Here is a 17,336-nt window from a genome sequence, read left to right on the forward strand (position 1 = left end):
TTTCTTCACAGCCAGTATGGACGGGAGGAACAGCAACTAAAAACCCTTCCAATGTACATACGCTAATGTCAGTACTTTTCTGAGATGGACCTGAGAAAAGGTGAACCATTTTTTGTTGTTGTTGTTTTTGAGAATAGTTCAACAAGTGTGTTATGTGTATGTGGTCTTTGACAGAATAAAATCAATTCCTATAACAACAAATTAAAAAAAAAAAAAGAAGATACATCTTGAAGCAACAAAGTAGTGTGTAATCTACATTTTATTTTAGCAAGAAGATCTGAACTAAGTGCTTTTGATGGCAACCATCTGGCCTGGTAAAATCGATCTGAACAAAACATGTTTTCCCTGCCAGCTCCATTGATGATGTTCGGCAGCTCACACCGTGTTCCATACCCCACAAACGTTGGGATACGGAAGCAGAAAGTAATATTATTTATCGCTAATTTTTCTGAATTTTTACTGAGGAGGACATAAGACATTCTTGCCATTTCTCCACGGTAATGTCGCCGGTGCTTATCCATTTGGACCTCAAAACTCGCTTTTAGATTTTCTTGCAGGGAACTTTGCATCCATTGTTTTGCATAATTCACATCGGGCCATGGCAACGGTACACAAGCCTGCGGGGGTTATGATGACTACTGGACGGTTGGTCTCTTGCAGACGGGTGGGAGAGCGCATACAGGAAATGTCTCTTCGGTTGAGTGGCCAAAGTAAATAGCACACAGTTGGTACTCCAGAGAAGCCGCTGGCTCTATATGTCCTCACACCAGGTTGTCTGGGTTTTCTTTACTGCCTGTGTAGCTGGAAAAAAAAAAAAATCACAGTGACCTCACTTTTCTGGTGCCCACACCCTAATGGTGTTAGGAAGCGAAGTAAGGTCCCTGACTCATGTTAATACCTGTGATTACAAGGGTTTCTTCCCTGGGCATGGATGTGATGTTTAAGGATTCAATTTGAAACAGGCTCTTGTATAAAACTGCCAATTCTGAACAGACATGACATCTATAAACTTTGGTCAATGTTATGATAATAAGGAGTCCGTTAATGTGATAAGCTCAAAAACATTTTCAGGTTAAATCTGGAGAATCCTCTTCTGGTCCTAATTGTCAGCACATACTATAGTTGTGAGTCTTCTAAATCTTAAATGATTCACCATGGTTACTTTCAATACCAAATTGAACCGAACCCTGGCTTCAGTGTTTTGTTTATGCCGCGCACAGGGCTGTTGTGCACGGTCTCCATTGGGCTGTATACGGCAGTGTGTTTCTGAAGACGTCGACACGTGGACAGGACAACACTTCGGTGAAAATCTCGGAGGGGGAGAGGCTGGATGGGGGGAGCGATTCCTTTCCTCCTTTAGAAGTGCTAGATTTATTACCGGAGCTGCAGCTGGTTAACATTAACCCTTACACTTCTGTAACTATGGGCACGGATGTCACCTGCACACACACACACACACACACACACACACACACACACACACACACACACACACACACACACTCACACACTGTATTCTTCCTGCCATCGTTGCATGGAACAGCCACTTACCCAGATGATGATACACTGTACAGCTGATCTTTTAAGCTGAGCAGATATTCTTGGAAGCCAGCGAAAGCTATTATTCAGCCCTTGTCTACACCTATCACCCACCACTTACAGTACATTTATTCGTTGTACTGCCGCTGCTTTTAAACTCTAATCTCTGCATTTTCTTGCCTCGGTTTTGAGTCTTGAGTGTTAATCTGGAGCTGTGACTATGCAAAATTTTATCCCCAACACTCCTTTCCAAGAATAACTCATCACATTCAGCTGGATGCATACAAGAGGAGAGCAATGCCCCAAAAAGGAAAAGTGTGTGTTTATCTGCACCCTTTCTCGCCACATTCCTATCCCATGCCGGCAACAAGTGTGCAAAGGATAAACATAAAGGTGTCAAAGAATTACACAGCTGTTCACACATAGTAATGGTACTTACCGTATAAAGGCAACCAAACAGAGTTGTCACAGTGCGGCTTTGGGTGCTTTTAAAGCATCTTGTCTGCAGCAGTATGCAGCAGATCCGCATACTGACTGGAATAGATGAGACACTGAATCATCTTCTGCTGCTCAGCTTCGTTTTCATTGGCTGAATTTTAACCCACCTCCAGAACCCCAACAGACTGTTCCGGTAAGAACAAGCCTCTTCCCAGATTATTACATACACATCTCGCGCACACACAAACACACTTTATGTTTCCAAAAGTAGGATAACTCTCATGGGCCATACATATTCTATCATACAGCACATGCATACACATTGTCTGCGCGTGTGCATGTGTGAGTGACTCTCTCATTGTCTGTTAGCAACACAGATAGGCTAAAGGATCTGTGTCTTTCATGTGGTTACATAGCTGTAAAGTAGCATATAAATGATCTCTGCTGATTGGCCAAGGCTTTTATCTCCCAACAGGAAGTTCCTGAGGGCTCCTGTCATTACTCCTGCTAAATCTGTGTTTCATTTGAAGAAAGCCACCAAAAAGCACAATGTGCGTGCGCATCCCAGCTCTTTCTCAAAATTTTAACTCGCTTACCCAGACAAAATTAACAAAGCATTTTTTACCAACATTTTCCTCAAGCAGCTTGTCTAAATGCTTCCATGAACCAAGACATGATTATAACCAAAGACACGTCTCACTGGCTCTCACTTACTGGTCTTTATTCTTGCCCTTTTTGATTTTTGGCTTTACATAAAGAGCACTTAAGGAATTTTTCTTTTTTTTTTTTTTTGTTCAGCATACACATTGCAGCACCTATCACATCCATATTGTTGGGCTGTTGTTGTCACAACCGTGTTGTGTTATACAGCATTCTGACAGAAGCCACTCGTAATGTATGCAACGTTTGCGTCAGACAAAACAAAAACAGAGCTGGTCAAAGGGAAATCCGCAAGTGTTTTAGTCCATCATGCTTCAGTAACTGTTCGGTACAGTTTGCTGTTATAAAAAAAAACACACATAAAAATATATACTTTAAAAATATAATGAAAACAATCCCTTGTGAAAACAACTGCACTAATCATATGAGAGGCTTTAGACTGACGGTTACCTAGTACCAACACAAATCTACAAAACATATGTTAAGGCACTGTACTGTAGACTTGCCGCGCACCCACTATAATAAGTCCCTACAGGAATATAATAATGATTCTTTTTGAGGGATTATGACATTAAATTACTGGACAAAAAATAATGATACACTTAAGAGGTGGAGGCATGGCCTTAACCACAACTGGGAGACAAAAACACTTGTCACTTGTGCCTTAATAAAGAGGTACAGCACTTTGCCCTCCTAACACATTTCCAATCAGACTCCCATCCTGGCCCACTATCCCGGCCCTCTATGCCAGAAGCCGCTGGGATGCTTTCATGCCAGCAACCCCTTCAAATGCACTGACTGTAAGGCCACAGAGTGATTTGGGATGGTTCTGCCTCGCCACCGAGAGGCGGGACGTTTGGTGTGGGGAGACAAAGGCGATAAACCTGTGGTTAGAGTAGCTGTAGAGCTGAATTACAGTGAAGTTAACTATTCCTCATCTTGCTGTGGAGACCCCCCCCCCCCTTTCAAGGACCCCATTCATCACCCCCTCTCCCCAGTCTCATCAGATGACCGTTTGCTCGCCCAGACACTTCCTGCACGCCCCATAAACAGCCGACAGGAGGTAAGCCAGGCAGCACAGGCTGGCGAACACAGCGGCTGTCAGGTAGATCTTGTACAGACAGAAGTGCTTGTACAGCTCCAGGTTGCAGTACGAGTAGCGATCCATCTTGTAGATCATGATACCCATGGCCGGCAGGTGGAGCACGACGGCGGCCACGTCGTGCGCCAGGTTGGTGGACAACCAGCGCTCCCCTCCCAGCAGGGGGACGACGTCCTGCTTGTCCAGAAGCGTGAGGAAGAAAAGGGCGAGGGCGAGGAGCCAGAAGAGCACGGCTACGAAGAGGACGAAGTGGATGGAGCCCTCGTATTTGTTGGCGGCGATGGTGACCCAAAGCCCGGCCCCGAACACGATCTGCAGGATCCGGACGATTCCCAAAAAACTCTTGAGGAACTTCAGGATATTCTGCCTCACCTGCGGCTGGGGAGGTTGGGGTGGCATCTCTCTCCTCCTCCGGTCACTCTCGGTCCCTTTTTCCGTAACAGGGCGGGTGCTTTCTGCCAGCTGCAAACAGCTGGGGAAAATATGGGCAAAAAGAGGAAATGGCGGGGTGGAAGAGCGGGTTTCGTGGTCTAACAATGAAGCCAAAAGTGGACAAGTTTAGGTATATATAAAAAAAAACAACCGAACTCTCTGTTCTTTCCACAGCCCCGGGGTTTTGAAATGAAAAGCCTTCTTGTATGTTTCGTCTTTTCCGTTTCCTCTGTTGAATCTGTGCTGGGGTGCTGGGTGATAGAGAGGGGGCGGCCCGTAATTCAAAGCCTGCTCCTCCTCTGCTGGGCTGCTGCTGGACTCATCCATGTCCACCCAGCCGCCGTGTTTTCCCAACGGTTTTTCCTTTCCCCTGGGGTGCGTGACCCTCCTCCCTCTGTCTTTTTTTTTTTTTTTTTCCTGAGGGGGAAGCGGCCTCAGAAGGCTCAAAGAGAAGGAAGCGTGGCCGAGCGAGATAAAGACCCGGGCAAAACTTGCGCCTGGTGATTTTTCAGGCCACTTGCTGCCGAATGCAGACAGCGATGTGTGTGTCTTTAACTTAGTCCAGAATCCTAACACCCCCCCCCCACACACACACACACACACACATTTCCACTGGAAATAAAGCACGACAAAGGAACACTGTGAGCCCGTGTCATGACGATATCAGGTCTGTTCTTATGAGCCCCGACGCGCAGCGGCGCCTCATGCGTCATCCTGCCTGCGTGCTTCTGCGCAGGCTGGACAACCGCTCCCCCTCTCGCGCTCACAACTGACGGACGCTTCCCGTGCCAGCCAGGCTCATTGACGTCAATGGATTTCACCGCGCACGCCATACGTGGCCCGGGGGGGGGGGGGGCGGGTCCGAGCACGTCCCCTTCCCCCTTTTCCCCCTCCCCGATGCCCGCGGTTGGTCGAGACGAAGCTGTTTCCCGAACCGCGGGGGGGGAGGGCGGCGGTGGCGGTGGGGTGGGGGCAGGGGATAGCCCTGTCGTCATTGGTCGTTCCGCGACCCCCCACTCGGCTCAAGGACAGAAATCGATCGGCAGGTGAGGCAGGGTGACCAGACGGCTCCCGGGTGTCTCAGCCCTTGTGGCGGTCCTTTTTTTTTTTTTTTCTTGTTGGAAGGGGGAGAGCCACACGGTAGGAGCTCAGTGCCCTGGATATATTAGTCCATCTTCGTGTAAGCAGTCGCCCTTTCGCTCCTCACATGACTCTCACGGGATTCCTGTTTACTGCCTTTTTGCCCAAATATCGAGTAGGCAGCACGGCCAGCTGTTCAATCGGTGCATCGTATTCTATGAGGCCGACCCGACAATACCGGAGAGGTATGTTACGTTTGGTTCTTTTTGACCTACTTCTTATGCAAATAAATAGGTCCGTGAGCGTGTGTTTTGTCTGTTTGGAACTGCACCCCACAATGCTGAGAGTCTATAAGAGAGACAAGTCACGCACGTGTGCTTAAAGAAGGCACTTGCTGTTTTAGAGTTATGTGCATGACTGTGTGAGTTCTTGTTTATTGTTGTTTTTTTTTCTTCGAATTCCTGGTTTGATCAATCCTGTCGAAAAAAAAAAAGATAGAAATTAGACATGGTATTCAGTGTATTCACATCGCACTGGGATCCATCACAGTCTCTACAGAGCACCTACGAATAAATAGCTGATGTCTAATGATTTGAGAGATTAAGAGATTTGGACTTCTGTGGGCAGAGAGATCCAGCAGAATGAGGCGTCTCTAAGAGAGAATATGAAACTTCATTCTTGGCCTGGAAATAGTAGGGTTTGATCAGATGATCTGAACTCCTGGTCTTCATCAGATGATGGAGTTCACATCTGCGCAAACACCATCTGTGAGATGAAGCACTGTTGAGAACTCTGGAGCAAGATTTTTTTTTTTTCTGTCCAAACAAAACATAGTCGTTTCAGTGGAAACGGCTGCTGACCCGCATGCGACCGGGGGCCTTGGTCACTCAGGTAACACCCATCTGTTAGTGTCCGTCCTAAAAGCATATGTGACAAAAAGAGAGACACGGTCACCATCTGCAGTTTAATTAGCTTTAGGGCACAGCTCATCACTCCTTTTCTAAAGTAGGATTAAAGAATCAGAGCAAGCGACTTGCAGCTGACTGGCAGTGATTCATCGTAGCAGGTGTCCGTAGATGCTGTGACGCAAACTGCCTGAGCTGTACTTAATAGTGTATGTTGTGTTCTGTTGTTGTTGTTGTTTGGGTCAAATATTGGTATAAGGATAAGTCCTAAGCATCTTTCACTTTGTGAACACATCACAATGAGCTGAAACTTGTGCTTCCTTCGCCGCAGAGTAGAGCCGTTGTATTCCACCGTTTCCTGTGTTTCTCCGGATGGATACTGGACCCGCCTCCCCTCCTCCCTCCATGATGGCGGGCCCTTCCGCGCTGTGGCGGCTGGCTGAGAGGAGGAGTAGGAAGGCTGGTTCCGGGAACATTTTCAGCAACGTGAATCTGTGGCAGCTCCAGAGACTGTTCAGGGCAGCCGGGGACCAGGATGCGGAGCAGAGGGCCCAGCTGGTCTGGGGCCACGGAGATGAGGCTGAGCTGGCTCAGGCCTTAATTGGTCTGAGGGCCCGAAATCACCGGAGAGGGCTGAGGACTAACGGGAGAGATGCTCTGGGGTCACACTGGCTACGAGCCTTCAATCACCTCAGGTAGAGACACTGCTCGCCTGAGCAGATTTCATACACATTCACAATATTAACTTTTAAATCACTTTTTGTGTCTATATTGTGTCACCAAAATCATCGTCGTTGTTGTTCAGGATTGGGGAGAGCTCGCCTAGCAACCAGGGAAAGGATGCAGGAGAGGAGAATGATTCTGAGGCAGGAGCACGCAACAGTCCAGAACCACACCGACAACCCACTGAAGGGACAACAGGAAGAGGTGCAGGGGCCACAGTGGTACTAGCTGAGAGCCAGAGCCCCGCAGGGACGTCCGAGAGACCGGTTAGAGTCGGCTCAGGACTGAGGAGAGGACGAGAGAGTGACCCAGAGAGATACCTCCACCGAATACTCCACTGACTGACCGGCCTGTGTGTCTGAGTGTTAACCAGCACATAACAACCCGTTTGCCTCACCTGAATACTGTCCTGACGTGTTCAGACGCTGGCGCAAGACTGGATGAACTTCTGCGAAGAGCAACATGGACACAAATCAGCAGAAAACCCGTAATGCAGGTTGAAAGAATAGAATAGCTTCTCATAATGCCATAAAGTCTGGCCTTTAAATGGCACAGATCAGACGGCAGTATACTGGCACTGCACATTTACTCTTTGCAAAAACATCTCTGCCGAAATAATGTAGACAACGCAAACCTCTGACTGGATCCTGTTATCTCGCAGCTTTATACTCTGCTCTCAAAAACTGCCTTATGTGCTTTCTTAAATTCATCCTACTACTCACACTAACCCTGCATACTTATTATTATGGACAGTGATGTGACTTTAAGTGGTTTTGCTGTTCAGTGCTGTAAATCAAGAGGCGAACAAGTCAGTAACTATGAAGTAAATAAGTTATTTTTAAAAATTTTTTCCATCCTTATCTGACCCAGAATTAATCAGAATGAAAGTACTGATATAGCAATGTATGGCCACACTGTGGATGTGTACTTGTATCCATGTCCTAGATGATATACTGTAGCTTGAAAAGATGTGAACCTCTTGATTTTTCTATTCACACTGATTGGTTTTCAGTTTTATGTGTGCGGTATGTTACACAACACTATAAATGGGTAAGAGTGCAACAAGAGCAGTGTTATTTGTCATGAGATGTAGAAGTACATGCCCAAACATACACACTACTACACATGTAGGGACGCTGGCTGAAGCTTTCTGATTGACAACTGTACCAGGCCTCAGCTGCTGCTTTTCATGTAGTGAAAGCGAAGCATCGGTTGGTCGACTCTGCCGAGATAGCAAACCTAAAGGCCACGGTCAAAGTGACCCGCACCTTTCAGGGAAAGAAGTTGAAATGAAACTGCTGTGGTAAAATTTACATGTTAACAGTGAAAGACTGTCACCAACCTCATCAGACTGCTGGAAACTTGATGAAGCTTTTTGAATATACTGTTTGATGTGTCATTTTAAGATTTATGGCAATAAAGAAGTGAGTCTTTGTATTGTTTGTCTGTTTTCTTGTTTTTCTTTAAATAGTCGCAACAACACAATTACCATTTTAAATTAGTAAAGTGATTTGTTGGTCAGAAAACAATAGTACCACTGAAATTAATTAAAATGATTTTTTTGGGGTTTTTTTTGCGAACACTTATTTTTATAAGTTAACAGGTAAACGTTCAGATTTATTTAACATAAGAAAATGTGTTGTTTCTGCATGCTCATTTTCACAGTTTGCCTGCATCGTATACACTACATGCAGTTTACACACATTCACACCCAGAAGCTGCAGCTTGTCTGGGCAGTCAGAAACTGGCAGACTGGTTAACAGTCTACCAGTGTGAACCAGTGCGCAGCTCTACTGGACCAGTCCCTCTCCATGCATTTCCAGCTGCTCTGATGATAGAAATCACTGTTTAAATGACCAGTGTTTAGCCTAAAACTGATAATTCTCCACATATATTCCACACGTGTTGCTTCTCACATAAACATGTGCTAAGAAATTACACAGTAAGAAAAGAGAGATGACTGCCTTGCAACAGGCAGTACAGCTGGATTAGAAACAAATGCTTCCCTCCAGTGGTCATGTCTATTCATGAGGCCATCATGTATGTCAACTTGCAGTCACTAGATGGCAGAAAAGGTTTTGTTTTGGAAGAGAAAAAGCACCACACTGAGTAAAGAAATCATTTGTGTCATGCATGGAACAGATTTTCTGTCAGAAAACCTTAAAATTCAGAATATGTTATTGTGAGCTTAAAGGGCAGACTCACTTTAATAGACATATAATTTGTCTTTTCTGCCGGGTCTACCAAATGAACTGAATACGTGGTGATGGCTAATGAGTCGGAAAGTTTTCATCTCTAATGCGAAACATCCAAACTCTCAGCCAGTGACACACCATAACAGAGCGATGTCTTAGACCGAATGGATGTGCTGTCTGTCCACTTCAGAGTCAGAAGCTGTTTGGGTGTATTTTTTGGGTTTATTTTTATGTTACTTTATCCATCCTTCCACCCAGTTTCCTACTGCTCAGGTCACTAAGAGGCCAGGCACTGCTGAGTAGATGAGAAGGCACATGAAACACATTATCTTCCAGGTGACTTTTAAAGTTGGATATTTGGACCAGTATTGCCCTGCAACCACTAGATGTCCGCTTCCCCATTAGTTTTTTTCCCCCATCGCCTGGGCGATGCCAAGGGACTGACAGGTCATCTTGGACATGAAATCCTGTCTGTGTATCCTGGATCTATTCGGTAGTGCCTGGCTGGTGCAACGGCAAACGGAGGCATTTGTGGGGCAGTTTTAACTCGGTGCCAAAACCTCAGGTGACTCCCTCAATACTGAGAAAGCAGCAGACTGACTCTGAAGTAACCCTCAGTTCGCTGAGCTCCTCATCTTGTTGTGTTAGAGTAAGCTCATTGCACACAAAACCTAATTTTAGTGCCCATATAGGTTATCTGTTCATTCACTCCGTAAGATTCTCATGATCATAGATGAGATGTGGAGGGATGATCCAGCAATAATAAAGCCGCGGCTAGATTTCGTGGCTTGCCTTCCGGTTCAGCTCAATCCCCACCATCGTCACTGGTGGAAAGTAACTAAGTGCATTTACTCTGAGGTACTTGTACTTTACCTAATTAAGGTTTTACATTAAATAAAACATATGACAAGCTTACAATGCATTGTTGAAGACACAAAAAAGCAGTGTCTATTCAGGGTCCCTTGTCACATTTCAGATATCTATGAGTTGTTAGCAGTTCAACCAAAGAGTGGTTGCCCATCTAGCACTTTGGTTAGTTTCCTTTAAATAAAAAATCATCCAATATTTCACCAAAAAAAACCCCTAAACTATTATTTTTTCTCTCCCAATAATCATCCTACGACCCCTCAGATTTATCTTGTGACCCTTTGGAGGGGCCAATTCCCTAGGCTGGGAACCACTGGACTTGCTAACTCTATATAAAGTAGATAAACAAGCTCCACCTCAATCAGCTGCAACAATAAAATGCTGCTAACACATTGATGCGTCACAACCAACAATTAAATCAGTCAATACACCCGTCACAGGGACCATTTTTCTGCTAATTGCTTACTAGCGTCCAGATCTAAAACTACCATTTAAATATAGTTCAAATTATAACCGAGTTGCAGAAAGAAACTAATCGTGCTGACTTCTTTACTTGTAGTTATTATACTTCTGTACGCAATAGCAGTGAGGTGCCAAACTGAGATTCCCTTGAGGTGCATTGTTGCTTTTTAGGCAACATGCACATCGTAGCAGTTTTCTAAGTTATGTGCATATAAATGATCACATTAATGCTTCCAAAATTATGAGCCCAATTTCGTAGTTAATGAAAAGTAACAGAGAAAGTCTTTTCTGTGTTTTGGGGATTTTATACATGGCATGTATTTCTGGTACTCATTGTACAGTCCAATCCTTTGTAGTAAAAAAAATGTCCATTTTGAACCGAAATAGGTAAAATGTAAACCATACAAAGCCCTTGCATGTTCTGTCCTGTTCACACTTCATTTAACTGACGTATTTCCATTGTTTGTGCAGAAGGATGTTTGCATATTCACTGTCCATTCATCAGCTGATCTGTGCAGAAACATACTATGAGTTATCAAGCTGTGCTCAGAGCTGTGCCTACCACTGGGACCTTTCATTGTGTTTGTTGTGACAAATGTCTGTAGTCGCATTTCTCTGGAAATGCACAGAATTAAATGAACTAAATGTGCAGAGAGCTGGCTGCCCACTTTACAGATTCCTCCTTAAAAAAAGCAGAGGAACGTCAACTTTGGATCTACTTTGCATCTTGATTAAATCCTGTTTTGTGGTGACCATAAATTAGATTTACCCCGCCACCTGTCTCCAAGATCAGTCAAATAATTGTCATTTTGATGGACAAAAACTTTTTATGATGTTGTTCCAACAGAAACCTATTCTCATATTTCAAAGGTTCTTGGTACTGATTTTTTGGTATTGCTTTACAGACTTTTTCACGCGGATGAGTCAAAGCAAAGGTGACAAAGGATGAAGAAAGAGAGGAACGACAGCTGTATGGTGAGCACCGGGAGCAGATCAGATTTTCAAAAGGAAGACAGTTAGAAGACGAGACAAACTTTTTTTTCCGCGTCTTGATCTGTGCATGATTGGCAGCTGAAGCTGTATAGAGATTTTACATAAGCAAGGATCTGAGAGTTGAATCCATCCTTGCTGCGTTGTAATTAGAGCACAGAACAGTAATTAGTGAGATGATGTATACTGTACATGCTCCTTGTGCTCTGATAATAATCCCTAGCACGCACACGCACTCACACATGCGCACACACAACCCCTGAGCTACACTCTGTGTCTTTGTTCACTGTAGAATCTCACAACTCTGCGGCACAGCACTCATTGTTATTCCTTCCTCTGTGTCATTGTGTGCCTTTGTTCTTATTCTCAGTACTGTACGGCTCATGCTCTTGCTTGCTACTGCAGACTCAAATCATGGGCATGGCACTGCCTCCCTGCCGCCGGTGAATGCAGGACATTAGACATGATTTAGAGAGAATGTCCTGCTGAGCTGGGGCCAGCACCCTTTCAATTTACTCAATTTAAAGCAACTCAAGTACAAAAGCTCTTTACTGACCCTAGAAATGAAAACGGCTTTATTGATGTTGAAGACAGATGATTCTCTTGGAACTATGAAAAGACAACTTGATGTACAAGGTGAAATAGCAGCACTGGTCATGAAATGAAAGTCGCACCTGTCCCTTTTTTTCCACTGATATAAAATGGATGCCAACCCCAGTGCTTTCAATCTGTATGCACAAGGTCAAACTGCTGTCCACATCTGAGACCTTTCTCTCTGCCCTTATGCTTTGCTGCCTTCCGGGCTGTTCTGGGCTGTGGAGAAACACGTAGAGCCAACTTCACATCACATCATGTTACGTTGCATTGCCCACACCAGCAGCCTGAACCGTTCAAAGAGGCAGGGGAGGAAGGGATATTAAAAGCAACATCATTGTACCTTAATAGGTAAGTTCATGTGTCAGGTGATTGTGTTACCCCTTTGTTCTTTGTGCTTTATCTGAACCCACATTACAGAACTCACGTTGTTCTTTTTGTTACAGTACTACTGTTGTTTACAGATCATAGACTATCAATTTGTACTATGTTGAAACATTTCCTGGGCTTTTTTTTTTTTCATTCCCTGGTTTATTATAATTATTATACATACCAGAAGTATAATGTATATATATGTATATATATATATATATATATATATATATATATATATATATATATATGTATATATATGTATATATGAAAAGGCCAGTTTTCTCTTATATGTCACATTTGTGAGATTATTCTTTATTATTATTTTCCACTTTTTTTGTTACTTTGTAAACACATCTGCCTGGGCATGGGTTGGGAACACTCTCAGTGCTGGTAATAACGTTACTGTGATATCCAATGCATTGACAAAACAAAAAAAAACAAAAAATCCCCAAAAAACAAATCCACAATCAAAAAACCTGCACACCTGTAAAACAATCAAATCTGGGTGTCATGCTAGTTGCACTAGTAGTATTTGCAATCATTGTATATATTTTTATACATCCAAAAATGAAGTCTTGAGCAACGGGTGTGAGTAAGTGCAAAGAACAGTTGTGTCATTAATATAAATGAGTGAAATGAAATTCATCTGTTGTAAAATTAACACAGGAATGGGAGCATAAAAGAGGGAAGGGTTTCCATATGTATGAATTATGGCTGGGATGTTGCTGCTCGAGCTGGGAAAAGGCAGGGCAAAGTTTCAATCGCATAGTGCCTGAGCCTCATCACCTTCAGTTCTAGCTGGACTTAAAAATGTGCTCCCAGTCAGTTTGTCTGTGTGCATACTGTATTTTTTTATTTAACATAGGAGAGCTGGTCATAGTAAAAAAGCAGTGCAGAGTTCAGTGCAGCAAGTTCCCTGTGTTAATCTGGTTTGACGCACGCTATGTTACCTGTTGTTTGTTTTTGTGGTAATGTCAACCATGAAGTCTTGAATAGGTAAGATACTTCACTGCATGAGTGCAAACATTGCCAATGCTGCCCATCAGTGAAAAATTCTTTCAAACAACACCAGGAGTAAACTCTGCTCTTGTATCCATATTGACTCAAACAACTTGACTTGATGCAACCTTGATTTATTCAGAGATCTGGTGGCCGGGGTCGGTTTATTGTGATGTGTAATACCAGCATGTGCACATAAAGATCAGCGGGGTAAAGTGGGACTAATTTTCCATCAACATGTACCACTGGGTTGGAACTAAGAGGGAAAGCACATCTGAATAATTCGGTTTAAAACAGGCTTCGGAAAAACCTCGAGTTAATGAAGAAAGTGGCATGTAGACTCACTCACCCATCACACATACTTGCATGCAGAGTCGGTGCGTTTGCACGCACGCATGCTGTAACATGGATGGGTGGACAGACTTAAAATCACGCAGCGAACGCCCTTATGCTACATAAGAGTATTCAGTCTTCCTCAAGCTTCGTTTTCCCCTGTAGAGGAGGATGATATCTGTTAAGCATGTGACAGATCACAGCATGGGACAGCAGTTTGTTCACTGACCTCTTTTGAATTTTACAAAGTCTGTCGCAGCAACTGAACCTCAGGGGTGGGAACACTATGTAACACTGAATACACAGAAGTACGCACGCGTACAGTATGTGAATGCTTGCATACAGACCTAACCACAAAGTGACACAAATTCCCCCAAACATAAACATTGAAATGTGTGAGTACAAAAACATCTGTGCAGTGCTTCAGTGGGTGTGATGATTTAGATCTTTTTCATAGGGGAAAGTGGTGCTGAATAGTTGAAACTCGAAGTGCTTACCGGCAGACCCAAGTGATATGGTGGGTTGCCTCATTTTCATTGCTTTGTCTTCTCCTTCTTTTTTTGCAATACGCTTTTATGGAAAAAGAAAGGAGTTCATAAAGAACAGTTCCTCAGAGAATTTTGTTTTTCATCTATCTCCCTTCTCCCCCTGAAGTATTTCTGTTCCCAGTCCATACACCATCAGACACGGAACCAATACATTGGATATTTATGTCTAGCCCACAATTTAAAACTCCCCATCCTAGGCTAAAGATCAAAGTCACATGTATATTAGACAAGGACAAACATTAAAGAGAGAAAAAATAGAACAAGAACAAAGAGCAAAGACTAGTGACATTATTGTCATCTCACAATCCCTCTGTAGTAAACCCCAGGGCTACGGCTCATGGATGTGGCACTGAAAGAGCGTATTTAGAAGGACAAATCTAACACATAGTTCCATAAGGCTGGAACTATATATAAAAGAAGAAGAATAAATAAATTAAAATATGAAAAAACAGAAAGGATAAAATGAGAGAGGGAGGGGGTTGGTGTCAGGTTTTGTATGTGGTTATCACTCCCCATTCTCTGCTGCGTTGCTGCTGCACTAGTTAGTTCCACCTGTAGGCTCTGACTCTATCTTCCCCTGCCCTTTGCAACATTTCCCATCAGCCTCAGCTGTACTTTGTGTTTTGTGCTTAGTAGCAAATACTACATGCTAAACTAAGATGGTAAACCTGCCTAACATCGTTGGGTCACACTGTGAGCACGTTAGCGTGCTGACGTTATCATTTTTAGCTCCACTGTACCTAAACACAGCCTCACGGAGCAGCTAACGCGGCTGTAGACTCTTAGTTTGGTTGCAAGTAAATTCCACACATGCGGGCAGCTACATATTAATGTTCTTTTAATGTTAGAGCAACAGAATTGAGTGTGTGTGTGTGTGTGTGTGTGTGTGTGTGTGTGTGTGTGTGTGTGTGTGTGTGTGTGTGTGTTTTGTATGACATGTTAAGCCAGCACTTGAAAGGATGGACGCCCAAGAAAAGAAACCTGTTAAGACTGTTTCCACCAACACCTTTGAACTCGGTCTGTGGCTCCCAGGGAGGACGTGACTGAGGGCTAAAACGAATGAGATCCCTTAATGGAAAAAGACCCCTGCAGCTCCCTTTACCCCCCCTGTTCGAAGTGAGGACACAAAGAGCCTGTGCGGCAGATAAAACCCTGCACCTTTACAGACATCTCCCTTCCCCATTGCTTTGCATTCACATTACTCTCTTCAGATGGGCTAATTCAAACGCTACAGACGCAAATATGTCTGAACACACTTCCCCGCAGGCACTGACACTTTGAGAAACAGAATTTATTTGAGACGCGGTGTAGAGGACAAGTGGGTGTTTGGTGCCAAAGATGGCATTTAAACAACTGTAAAGGCCCAGGTTGGCAGAATGTCACATATTAGACAGGAGACTGGTAATTGGTTGTGAGGGGTGTGATGTGTTATTAAGAGAAAAAAGTGGTCAGTATAATAAATGACTGACAGCGAGGGCTGGAACTGAACTGAGCATCCATGTTAGAAAGTCTGCGTGTCAGCCGCTGGTTTTCTCAGGATTCAGAGTTGGAGGAAAGGTTTGTCATTTCGAAAATCAATTGGAAAGACAGTGAGTCATGTAACAGTTCAACCTGCCTCACCTTTGGTGGGATCCAGTTGGTGGGATCCAATGCATCAGATCTCTGGACTGTCATGATGTGTTATGACACCTTAAGATGGCCCTAATGGATCCTTGCATTAATTATGACTATTGCTTTATCATTCTGTAACTCTTAGTGAGGTGCATCAATTTTAGACTCAGATATCAGGACATTAGCCGGAGATGTAGAGTGTGAGATGAGGATTGGAGAGGTGGGGGGAGGCCATCATCTCACAGTGCTTTCGAGGTTATCAGAGTTTCACCATAAGCAGTTATCGGCTTCTGCCATCTCTATTCACTTTAGCCCTGAAGAGGTTTGCAGCATTTATTCGAGTTTATTGTGAAAATGGCTCTTTATTGTGTTCAGACCGACTCCAGCAATAACTGCGTGCCCGCCTCACTCAAAAAAGAACCAGAATGTATTTTGCTTCTGAAAAGTAATCAGATTCTCCTATTTCAGCGACGTTCAAAAATCCAATCACGTTTAATTCACTCTGCCAAACCTACAAAGAGAGGCTTTTGTGATGTTTCTGAAGGTCTTTTGTATTGCCCTGTGAAACATAGCAGTGTGCGATTGATGGCCTCTTTCACACAGTAACAAACGGGAGGCTGATGAGCAGAACACAATTAACGGAATGACATATTGCATTGATTGGTTAATAGCAACTTAGGACTTCGTAACTGTTGATTTTCACACATCACTTCACAAAAAAGAAAAGAAAAATGGAAAGAAATGTATGGACTTTGTGTTCTTTGCCTGAAGCAGAATTAAAGATAATATAATGTGATTATAAACAGAACGCAGGAACGATTCAGTAACTTTGTGTTTGCATAACTCAAATGTCCCATGTTCAATGCCAGTCAGTTTAGTACTGTTGAACGTGGGCTGAGCGACACTGAATATGCTAACTCACTCCATGTTGGAAATATTAGATATATGTGTCAACAACGCCATGCACATTAAATAAATCATTTAAAGAGAAAATGGTAAATGGACTGCACTTATGTAGCACTTTTTCTCGTATCGACGACACAAAGTGCTTTACACTTTCACCCATTTACACACACATTCATACACGCTTTTTCTATACATACACACACACACACATATATATATAAATATATATATATATATATACATATATACATATAAACACACACACTCACACACCGATGATACATCAGGGGCAATTTTGGATTCAGTATTTTGCCCAAGGTCACTTCGACATGTGGACTGGAGGAACGAAGGGGTCGAACCACCGACCTTCCGGTTGGTAGACCGGACCTGCTCTACCTTGTGAGCTGCAGCCACCCACAGAGTGGCGGAGGCTGGACATTTCAACTATTTAACGATCTTTTTTTTCACCGTCTATTTCAACTGTCCTGTTTGCGCACACACTCAGTTGCAGCATGATGTATTCAGGTGTTGGTCATAATTTCTACTTTTTTTTTTTTTTAAAAAAAAAGTTGAGCTA

General features: G+C 43.6%; 2 protein-coding genes across 3 annotated transcripts; one reads left to right on the forward strand and one right to left on the reverse strand.

Annotated features, from left to right (window-relative positions):
* Nucleotides 1-3,615: 3,615 nt before the first annotated feature.
* marveld1 (MARVEL domain containing 1) lies at nucleotides 3,616-4,707 on the reverse strand. Its single transcript, XM_040139516.1, has one exon. It carries the CDS (start codon nucleotides 4,136-4,138, stop codon nucleotides 3,641-3,643), a length of 498 nt encoding a protein of 165 aa, XP_039995450.1. The 5' UTR covers nucleotides 4,139-4,707; the 3' UTR covers nucleotides 3,616-3,640.
* Nucleotides 4,708-5,153: 446 nt separating this feature from the next.
* On the forward strand, nucleotides 5,154-8,321 carry LOC120796911 (arginine vasopressin-induced protein 1-like). Of its 2 annotated transcripts, none has more exons than XM_040140088.1 (3): nucleotides 5,154-5,496; nucleotides 6,493-6,851; nucleotides 6,962-8,321. In XM_040140088.1, the coding sequence occupies exons 2-3, from the start codon at nucleotides 6,529-6,531 to the stop codon at nucleotides 7,218-7,220; spliced, it is 582 nt and encodes a 193-aa protein (XP_039996022.1). In that variant the 5' UTR covers nucleotides 5,154-5,496; nucleotides 6,493-6,528; the 3' UTR covers nucleotides 7,221-8,321. The 2 variants fall into 2 exon arrangements, with proteins under 2 accessions (XP_039996022.1, XP_039996021.1); XM_040140087.1 differs by having other exon boundaries at nucleotides 5,155-5,496; nucleotides 6,488-6,851.
* Nucleotides 8,322-17,336: the final 9,015 nt, after the last annotated feature.

This window comes from Xiphias gladius, chromosome 11 (genome assembly GCF_016859285.1).
Source record: "Xiphias gladius isolate SHS-SW01 ecotype Sanya breed wild chromosome 11, ASM1685928v1, whole genome shotgun sequence".
Taxonomy (NCBI): Eukaryota; Metazoa; Chordata; class Actinopteri; order Istiophoriformes; family Xiphiidae; genus Xiphias; species Xiphias gladius.